General features: G+C 54.3%; 1 protein-coding gene across 1 annotated transcript in view; it reads right to left on the bottom strand.

Annotated features, from left to right (window-relative positions):
* Nucleotides 1-6,977, bottom strand: part of KIRREL1 (kirre like nephrin family adhesion molecule 1) — a 102,950-nt gene extending 95,973 nt beyond the window's left edge. The window contains exon 1 of the mRNA XM_081112829.1: nt 6,900-6,977. Within this exon, the coding sequence (XP_080968955.1) occupies nt 6,900-6,951 (52 nt within the window). The 5' untranslated portion in view covers nt 6,952-6,977. The remainder of the gene's footprint in view (nt 1-6,899) is intronic.
* Nucleotides 6,978-10,136: the final 3,159 nt, after the last annotated feature.

Genomic DNA, 10,136 nt, shown 5'->3' on the forward strand with positions numbered 1-10,136 from the left:
TCCCGCTTGGGTTCGAGCCCTGGCTCTGTCCCTTACTAGCTGCATCATTTTGGACTCAGCTTCATTGGGTTTCTCTTTGTTCACTTATAAAATGAAGATAATTCCTACTTTGAACAGATTGCTGTCGGTATTAAATTAGCTACTAACACATGCAGAACACGCAGCAGTCCCTCCACAAACATGAAGGACTTTCTCCATCATGTGGAATGAGCCCATTCTCTGTCCTGATCGCTGAGACTGCCTCTTCTTGGCTTCACATGTCAGGATCAAGGACACGGCTGCCTGGCTCTCCTTCGCTGCTGCCCACCCACCCACAGAACTCTAGTCCTTCAGGTCCAAGCGTCCCAGGACACTGCCCAGTAAATGGCCTGGAGGCCCTGGGAAAGGCCCGGGCAGAGCCCGTAGGTCAGGTCGGGAGGGAACAGCTTTCTCTGCTATGGTGCCCTGGAGAGCATTTCCCCCCACCCCCACCAGCTGGAAAGAGCCCCCAGGGTTGATATTGGAGCAACTGCCCCTAGCCCCTCCCTGCAGTCCAACTTCCACCTCTTAGCAAGTCATTGAACCTCTTTGGGACTGTTTTCTCATCTATTAAATGGACACATAACAACAGTGGGGCCTTGACATACGAGTTTAATTCGTTCCGAGACCGAGCTCGTTAAGGAGCTCGTTAACTCAATGCAAAAAATCGGCCAAGAGACAGCTGGTATCTCAAAAAACTCGTTAGTCGGGACACTCGTAAGTCAAGGCCCCACTGTACTCTGCCTAGCTCACAGGCTGGCTTATTACATGTGATGGGACATGTGAAAAGGTTGCTAAAATTGGAAAGCACTTTATAAAGTTAAAAGACTCGAAAGGGGCTGAGTTACGATAACCCTACCTCTCCTGAGAGACAGGGGTGGCATGTGCCCTTCTCCAGCCCACTGTGTAAAACGCAGCAGAGCAGGGCCCAGAGCTGGGTGCGGGCGAGGTGTCTTGGGGAAGAAGGCTGAGCGGCGCCAGGAGCCTGCCTGCCTGCCTGCCTGCCACGGAGGGGAGAGCGGGAGAAGGCCTCTCCCTGCAGAGCTGCCTGGGCTGTCAGAGGCCCTGCTCGTGCTGTGGCCCCGCAGTGGAGGGGGCCTGCGGAGCCTGGGTTTTGTACTGAAACACAGAGTTTAAATCTGGGCTCTAACACCCCAGGGATGGCCTTGAGCAGGTTAATTAAACTCAGCTTTGGTTTCCTCATCTACACAATGGGAATAACATGAACTCCACAAAGTCCTTTAACAGAATAAGGAATATGTACACTGCTGGTGGGCATGCAGACTGCTACAGCCTCTGTGGGAAGCCGTATGGAGTTTCCTCAAAAAATTAAAAATGGAACTGCCATTTGACCCAGTGGTCCCACTTCTAGGAATATAGCCTAAGAAACCAGAAACACCAATCAGAAAGGGTATATGCACCCCTATGCTCACAGCAGTGCACTTTATAACAGCTAAGATTTGGAAACAGCCTAAGTGCCCATCAGCAAATGAGTGGATTAAAAAACCGTGGTACATCTACACAATGGAATACTATGCAGCTGTAAAAAAGAGAAAGAAAGAACTCTTACCATTTGCAACAGCATGGATGGACCTAGAGAGCATTATGCTAATCAAAATAAGCCAGTCAGAGAAAGATAAGTATCACATGATCTTACTCATATGTGGAATCTAATGAACAACATAAACCGATGAACAAAAATAGATCCAAAGACATAGAAGCAACCAACAGACTGTCACACCTCAGAGGGAAGGCAGGGAAGGGTGAATGGGAGGGAAGAGATCAGCCAATGAACTGCTGTGCATATATGCATAACCCAGGAACACAGACAGACAATAGGGTGGTGAAGGCCTGGGTGGGGGCCAGGGGCAGGCTGGGAGAGGTCAACTGGGGAGGGCGGGATTAAAGAAATAAAAGAACACTGAATGTGAAAAGCACAGTAGGAATTCAATAAAAAGCCGTTTTGATGCTTTGGGATGGAGCTCACCCCCTGTAATCACTTTTCACCACAGAGGCCAAAGCAGGGCCTCCCATAGCCGATTGGAGCAGGGCCTGGATGCTTTGCAAGCTGATGGTCCTGGGATTGCCCCAGGTCCCCACTCAGCACTTCACCTCTGGAGGATTCTGGACCCGGAAAAACCCCCGTCTTGGCCCGACGCCCATTCCTGCTGGCATGCGGGAGCCCTGCAGAGGGGAAGGGTGCAGGCTCTGGGGTCAGCCGGCTCCCACAACTGCCAGCAAGAGACTTAACCTGTCTGAACCTCCATTTCTCATCCATGAAATGGAGATCATTACAGAGCTGATCTCACGGGGTCGCTGTATAGATTAAATTAGATAATGCATATAAAGCAGTTAGCACAGGGCTCAATAAATGATCCGTGTTATTTCCAGACTCTGAAATGCTGCCACCTGGGGCTGGTGTCCCTCCCGATTCTCACAAGAGCCTCCGTTCCTTCTCACTAGAGTGCCAACCTCTCCCCCTTTGCTCTCTCCCCAGTCCCCTTCCTCCGCTGAGTTCTCCGGCCAGCCAGTGAGAGGCCGGTCAGCTTCCCCTTTTGGGTCTGCCTGCACAACCCGGCCTCTCCATGAGACACAGAGGAGGCGCTGGAGCCCAGGATCAGCCATCTGGGCAGCTGGCGCAAGAAAACAAAAGAGAAGCATCAAATAAATGGCACAGACAACTCAACAGCGGTTCCATCTACATCCAGCCACGGGGTCCTGGCAGAAGCATTACTGACCATCTTCTGTGCCAGACACGGTGCCATGCTCTTTCCACGGATTAACATATTCAATTGCCATCGAAACCCTGTGCGGTATTATTTCCATCTTCACCTACAGATGAGCAGACTGAGGCAGAGGGAAGGCGCATACCTGGTTTAAGCTGACAAAACCACCAAGTGGCCAAGGTGGGGTCGACCAGGGGCCTGTGATTCAATCACCGTTTAGTCTGCCTAACGCAGCAGCGCTCTCATCAGATCAACCAGATACGTGAGGGGCAATGACCATGTGCATAGCTCTGTGTCGGAAACGGAAAGGCCATAAAGACATTAAGACTTGGTCTCCGAGGATAGAGAGGACCATCAGAGCACTCGGCTCTCAGGTCAAGGGGGTGAACGCGAGGACCACAGGACGGCCTTCCAGGCGCCCACACCACCAGAGACCCAGGCAGCGCAAGACAACCGACAGTGACCAGCAGCAGGTGGGAAGGCTGGAGGCCTCCGTGTCCTGCTGATCCAGGGCTGTGGCCAGAGGCAACGCCAGGCACTGAGGGCTGGATGTGTGCCCTCCCTTTAGGTCTGAGTGAGAGGAAGGTGGGAGTCCAATCGGGGTCAAGAAGGGGAGCCCCAAAAAATTAAACATGGAACTGCCACTTGACCCAGTGATCCCACTTCTAGGAATATATCCTAAGGAACCCGAAACACCAATCAGAAAGAATATGCACCCCTATGTTCTTCACAGCGCCATTTACAATAGCTAAGATCTGGAAACAGCCCAACTGCCCATCAGTAGATGAGTGGATTAAAAAGCTGTGGTACATTTACACCAAGGAATACTATGCAGCAGTAAAAAAGAATCTCCTACCCTTTGAGACAGCATGGAGGGGCCTGGAGAGTATCACGCTAAGTGAAATAAGCCAGAGAAAGGCAAGTATCACACCATCTCACTCATATGTGGAATCTAATTAACAAAATAAACTGATGAACGGAGTGGATCCAGAGACACAGAAGCATGGAACAGAGTGCAGAATCTCAGAGGGAAGGCGGGGGAGGGTGGGTGAGTGGCAAGTAATCAACCAAGGACCTGGTATGCATATATGTATGGCCCATGGACACAGACAATAGGGCAGTGAAGGCCTGGGGTGGGGCGGGCTGGAGGGGGTCATTGGGGGGAAAAGAGGAACATATATAATATTTTCAATAATAAAGATGTTTTTAAAGAAAAAAAGGGGGGGCAGTCCGACATCCTGATTTCTGCCTTGTCTCCCTGCCTCTTCCTCACCCTCAAGGCCTGCTCTGGGCTATGCAGGCCGAAGTGGGACATGTGAACTGTGTGTGTGGGAGGGGGGGGGGGGCTCAATGCCCAACTACTCTCCTTTCCAGACCCATGTTCTCTGCCACGATGTAGCTGTGTGCAGGGAGTTGAATCCTGGGAACTGAGAGAGCCTCAGGCCTCTTACCTCTACTCCTCACCCCCCTCCCAGTTGGTGGCAGGGATGCCCAGGGGACCTCTGGGAGCTGAAGGGACAGAGTTTGCTCCCCCCCCCCGCCCTCCCCCCTGGAGGCAGCTCCCACTCCAAGCCAGCCTGTCAGCCCACATTGCTCTGATTAGCTATAATCTTTCTTTTTCAATTTCTCCTCTTCAAGACTGGGAGCGAGAAAATCTCCCAGAAAATGATTAAATATTTCAATTTTCGGCACAATCAGTCTGAGGAGCTGACGCATGATGGAAATGGTGGTAAGGATAATGGTTTTCATTTAGATAAGATACAGAAAATTATTTAGTGAAAAATGAAGATTGATGAAGCCCATTGGCATTCTTTAAAATGTGATTTTTATTTCTCTGCCTGAGCTCAATCTCCCCTTCCCTCTCCTCTCTGCTCCCCTCAGTTTATGTGCATTCTCCTGCCACCTTCTCCCATTTCCCACCCCCATCCCTCAGTCACCTGGCAGCCCCCTGTCCTCTCTCCCTGCCCCAGTCCCTGACCTGGAATTCCTTCTTTCTAAAGATGAGGCCGTGGAGGAGGTCCCAGCCTTCCCGCCACACGGTCTCCCCAGATGGCCAGTCCCTGCCCCTGTCTCCACCCCAGGCCTGGCTCTGCTTCCCAGGGCACTCCTAGTGACTCCTCTCCCCGCTGATCTATTTTCTCCCTTTCTTTTCTTTGGCATCCACTCATCCTCCATCCTCCCACCCCACCCCCAACACTTCTGCACACTTTCATCAGGTCTTGCTTTCACCCCTGTTGGAGGCAGGGACCAGGGAGCTCAGCTAACCTCCGACCCCTCCCCCTTCCCAGAGGGAGAGGCACAGGACACCCTTCTCTCTTTCTGACCATTTTCCTCCCCGATTCAATCCACATGTCTCTCCTGTGTCCTAACTGCAGCTTTTGTTTCTTGAAGCTCATTCGTGTCCATGTTGCCGACATGTAAGGGCCGCAGAGGAGGGAGCAGACATAGCTGGCCCCCAACACATACCAGTACTGACCCAGCTGCCCACCCACCCCTCCTTTCTCCCTAGCAGCCTAGCTGAACAAAACCAGAACTTACAGTAAGTCATCTTCCCAACTTTCTGCCAAGTGGCAGCTTGGCCAGCCAACCCCGACCCAGGACCCGGCCTCCTTCCACCCCAGCACCAATTCCTACTCAGCTCTCACCATAAGTGTGTGCCCTTCCCATATTCAAGTGTGTGTGTGTGGGGGGAGGATTGGGGTTTGGGGGCCACACGGATGCCCTTTGGGGAAAGACTGATCAAGATCTGCCCCCATTAACTCAGCCTTTGGAGCTTGGGAGGGGCCCCCCCAAGGAGACAAGGGGCCCAGTGTAACGCTCCACCCCTAAACACACCCACAAACCCGGGAAGGGAACAGTGCAGGGCATGACAATTGGGAATGTTCTATCCAAGCTGACTTCCCTCTCCCCAGATCCGCGCCCCCCCCCCAAAAAGAGACCACCCCCTCTTCCATTTTGTAGCCTGTACCTCTCCATAGGTGTCTGACTATATGGATGGCTACTCCCATTTCTTTGTTTGCTGGACGGTTGGTCTCTCCAGCAGGTTTTCAGTGTGAGTGTGTGTGTTGTGTCCTTGCACATGCCTGCATACATGTACTGTGCCTATGAGTTTGATGTGTCTGGGTGCGTGAATGTGCAAACGCGTCGCTGTGGAGAGGAATCTGTCTCCTCGGATGTGTCAGTGTCTTTGTGTCGATGTGCCTGTCTCGGTGTGGGCGATGCTGGTGGGTCTGTCTACCTCACTCAGTAGGTGAGTAGGTGAGTAGTCTGCTTCAGGGTCTGGGACTATATTGTGTTTGTGTGTGTGTGTGTGTGTGTGTGTGTGTCAATTTCCATCAGCTCCTTTTTTGCAGGGAAGGGGCTCGCTCAGCAGTCTGAAATCTTCCGAAGAGTCAGACCCACCAGGCAAGACCCACCGCCACAGCCTGGCCAGTCCCGGCTGGAGTCTGGGCTCTCTATGTCCCCGGCCCTCGCCGCCGCCCCCGAGAGGATTCGCCAGCCTCGCTTCTTTCAACCTCTCCCAGCCTCTGCCCTGACAGTTCCAAATACGCTCACAACGTCAACACCGTCCTGACCCAAAGTGGGGGTTCGCCGACCCCTCCCAATGCCCCTCCACATCGAGCCGGCCAGCAACTGCCTCTGGAACTCCACTCCCCAGCGAGCCTGCGGCGGGCGGGAGCCCGAGGCGCCCCCTTCCTCCCAGACGGGCAGCCCCGGGCTCCCCCTGGTCCCCCGGGGGGCGAGGCTGGAGCGGGGGATTCCCTTGGCAACACCTTCCCGAGCCGGGGTCCCCAGCTCTCCGCGCGCCTCCGCCCACCCCCAGATCTGAAATCCCACCCTCGCCAGCCCTCCCCGCAGGCAGGACCCGCGGCGGCCCGGCCTCGGCGGGAGGAGAGGCGGGTGGGCTGCCCGCGGCTCGGGAAAGACTTTAGCGTTCGGGTCCCTCCTTCCCTCCGTCCCCGGGCGCAGCCGAGGCAGCAACTTGGTCAGATCGGCGGAAAAGTCCTCTCCAGCCCGGGCTCCGCGCCCCGGGCTCCGCGCGGGGACCCAGCGCTCGCCTCATGGCGCCGGGACCCCGGGGTCCCCCAGACTCCCTCGGCGAGGGCGCCCCCCGAGCGGGGCGGGAGCGCGGTCCCGGGCGGGCGGGAGCCTTACCTTGGGAGAAAGTGTCGGAGAGAGTAAGGATCCAGACGAGGAGGCTCAGCATGCTGTCCGCCCGCCGTGCGCCCCCGCGGCTGGGCCCGGAGTTGGCGAGGAGCGAGGAGCGGGCTGGGGAGGAGGAGCCGGCCCCCGCCCGCCCGCCCGCCCGCCCTGCACACGCGCGCACACGCACACACTCGTGCGCACAACTACTTCCCTTCCCTCCGCTCGGCCGCTCTCTCCTCCCAGTCCGGCTCTTCGCTCTCTCTCGCCCCCCTCGCCTCCCCCTCGCGCTTTGATTATTTCTCGTCTCCGGCTTTATCTCTCTGGGTCTCTTTCATCTCTGCTCTCCCTTCCCTCCCTTCTCCTCTTTCCCTCCCTCCCTGCCTCCCTCCTCCCCCTGACGTCTACTCTTCCTCCGAGCCCCCCTCCTCCCCCGCCCCACGCGCGCGCGCACACTCGCACCCCGCGCTGGAGCGGAGATGGAAAGAGAGCAAAGAGAAAGAGGGATCGAGGGCAAAGGCGAGGGGAGTGACGAGCGCGACGAGGCGGGCGCCGGGACGGGGACGGGGACGGCTGGGCACCGGGCCCCGCGCCTCGCTCCGCGGGACGCGCATAGCCCGGGTCCGGGCGGCGGAGCTCGGCGGGATGAGGGAGGCGGGGCGCGGGCTGGGGACTCGCCTCCAGCCGGCGGAGGACCGTGATGTTGGGGAGGAGGAGAGTGTGAGTGCATCTGGGTGTGAGTGTGTTGGGGCGAGGGGGGTGGGGGGCCGGCGGTGGTTCACGGGATCAACAAGCATAAAATCCTCCTCTCGTGTTTTGTTTTCCTTGTTAATCCCACGCCCAGGGTCGAATCCCTCGGTTCCCCAAACTGGGCATTTTCAATGCGCTCATGCATGATTGAGGGGGATCCGTTCCTCCCCCCGGAGCTGCGGAATCTGCTTCCTGGATCCGCCTGGGGCCCCTGCCGGGTGCCTCCCCAGCGCACGGGGAAGCCAAGCGAAGCCCCTCGCTGGCCCTGGGGGGTGGGAGTGGGGTCAGGGGGGGTGTTTGGCTCCTGCCTTCACCCGGGCATTTACCCTTCCCTTCCAGAAGGAGAAAGTAGCCAACTCCTCGCTTTGGAGGGACACGGAGAGGGCGGCCGCGGGAGGACCTCGAAGCGGGAAGGAGTCAGACCCGATGGGGCTGAGAGGTCCAGGTGCTGGGAAGGAGGACGCTCCGTCGGGGGCTCCTTCTCAGGAGCCCACGCGGCACCCAGCTCCTCTTCCAACCCCAACCCCATGCTTCTGCCCCCAGGGTTGCTGGTGATGCCAGGACGTCCGGGCCCCAGGGTACGAGTTGAGGAGAAATAACAGGAATTGCACAACTTTGCTGGTTTAGAGAGGCCTCCTCTTGTTTCCTCGCGGATTCTAGGTCTCCTGGGTCCCGAACGCTACCCGCCAAGATTTCTCCATCTTAGCCCCCGAGCGGCCGCGCATGGCTCTCTGGTTCCCTCTGCTGGCAGGAGGCGCCCACACTCCTTCTAAGGATGAATGGTCCAGACACATCCACACACCACTGGGGGATACAGAAACACAGGCAGGAAAACACACAAGCGCACATTCAGAAGAACGTTATGCGCAGACCCAGAGAGGCCTTCACATGTTCAAAAACACATATGCAAAGGCAAACACAGAGTTTAAAATCAGAGTCATGTAATCCTACATGTGTAATACTTTAAAGAAAGAATTTTGAAAATTAGCATAACCAAAGGACACAGACACGGGGGGGGGGGGGGGGGGGGTGAGGGCTTGTGCTGGGGGGTGGGGGTGGCCAGGGAGATGTCAATGAGGGAAAAGGACACCTATGTAATGCGATATGTCATACTTTAAGCAATAAAGAATTAAAGAAAAAATTAAAAATTAAATCTCAAAAAAATAGCGAGTCATATCTAGCCCAAAGAAACATGAATATAATCAAATATATACAGCCACACACCAATGTGCATATACATAAGTGATTTCATTTATTTGCATTCTACAAATGTGTACCTGCTTATGTTTCAGTCGCAATTCTAGGCTTTGGAGATATAACAATGAAAAAAAATATTGACAGCCTTGCGAGTGTGGCTCAGTGGTTGAGCACTGACCTATGAACCAGGAGGACATGGTTCCATTCAATTCCAGGTCAGGGAACATGCCTGGTTTTCAGGCTCAATCCCAGTAGGGGGCATGCAGGAGGCAGCCGATCAATGAGTCTCTTTTATCATTGATGTTTCTCTCTCGCTCGCACTCTTGCTCTCGCTCTTCCTCTCTGAAATAAAAAATATATATTATGTTTAAAAACACAAAGAGAAGAGAAAAAAAATTGAGAAAGTTCCTCCCTCATAGTGTTTCATTCTGTAGAAGATGAAGAGACAGTAGAAAAATATAAAAATATATCATGTAGTAAGTGCTGGGACAAATAAAACATGACAAATGAATAGGGAGTGGGAGGGAGGGAGAGACTGATCTTATGGGCAGTCCCAGAAAGTTGTGCTAAAGTAACATTTGAGCAGACACCTGAAGGAATTGGGGATTAGTGGACTCGGGCTTCGGAGGGGAGAATGTAGCAGGTAGGTGGGAACAGCATGTGCAAAGGCCCTGAGGTAGTGGCGCTCTTGGAGTATCAGTGAGGCAGCCTTTTCTTGTCACTCTGCATGAAGGTTCATGAAAGGGAGGCCCATGGTGATAGTGACTGAGGAAAATGATAAGAAAAAGTTCAGAAGCAAAGAGAATATTCTTAGCATAGTGCTTCTTGCCCAGCTTCCAGCTTCGGGTATTCAGATTTGATGGTTATTCTCAGTGTGACGTGGGGGCTGGGTTATCAAAGCTTTTACTTCTCCTCAGGCCTCTTATCTCACCTCCAAACCCAAGCAACGGAGAAACCAAATTTCTCCAGAACCTTAGCAGCCAAAGCAGTAATCTCACCTCTTTCTCCAGTTCCCTTAACTTTCTGTCCCCTTCACTGTAATCTCAAATCCTTAACAGCTCAGTTCATAGAGTGAACTCTGAGAAAGAAGACACCTACTAAGAGGGGGTCCTGGTGACTAACTAGACCAGCCGTGGGCAAACTACGGCCCGCGGGCTGGATCCGGCCCGTTTGAAATGAATAAAATTAAAAAAAAAAAAAAGACCGTACCCTTTTATGTAATGATGTTTACTTTGAATTTATATTAGTTCACACAAACACTCCATCCATGCTTTTGTTCCGGCCCTCCAGTCCAGCTTAAGA

This window comes from Myotis nattereri (assembly GCF_964212035.1).
Source record: "Myotis nattereri genome assembly, chromosome: 18".
Taxonomy (NCBI): Eukaryota; Metazoa; Chordata; class Mammalia; order Chiroptera; family Vespertilionidae; genus Myotis; species Myotis nattereri.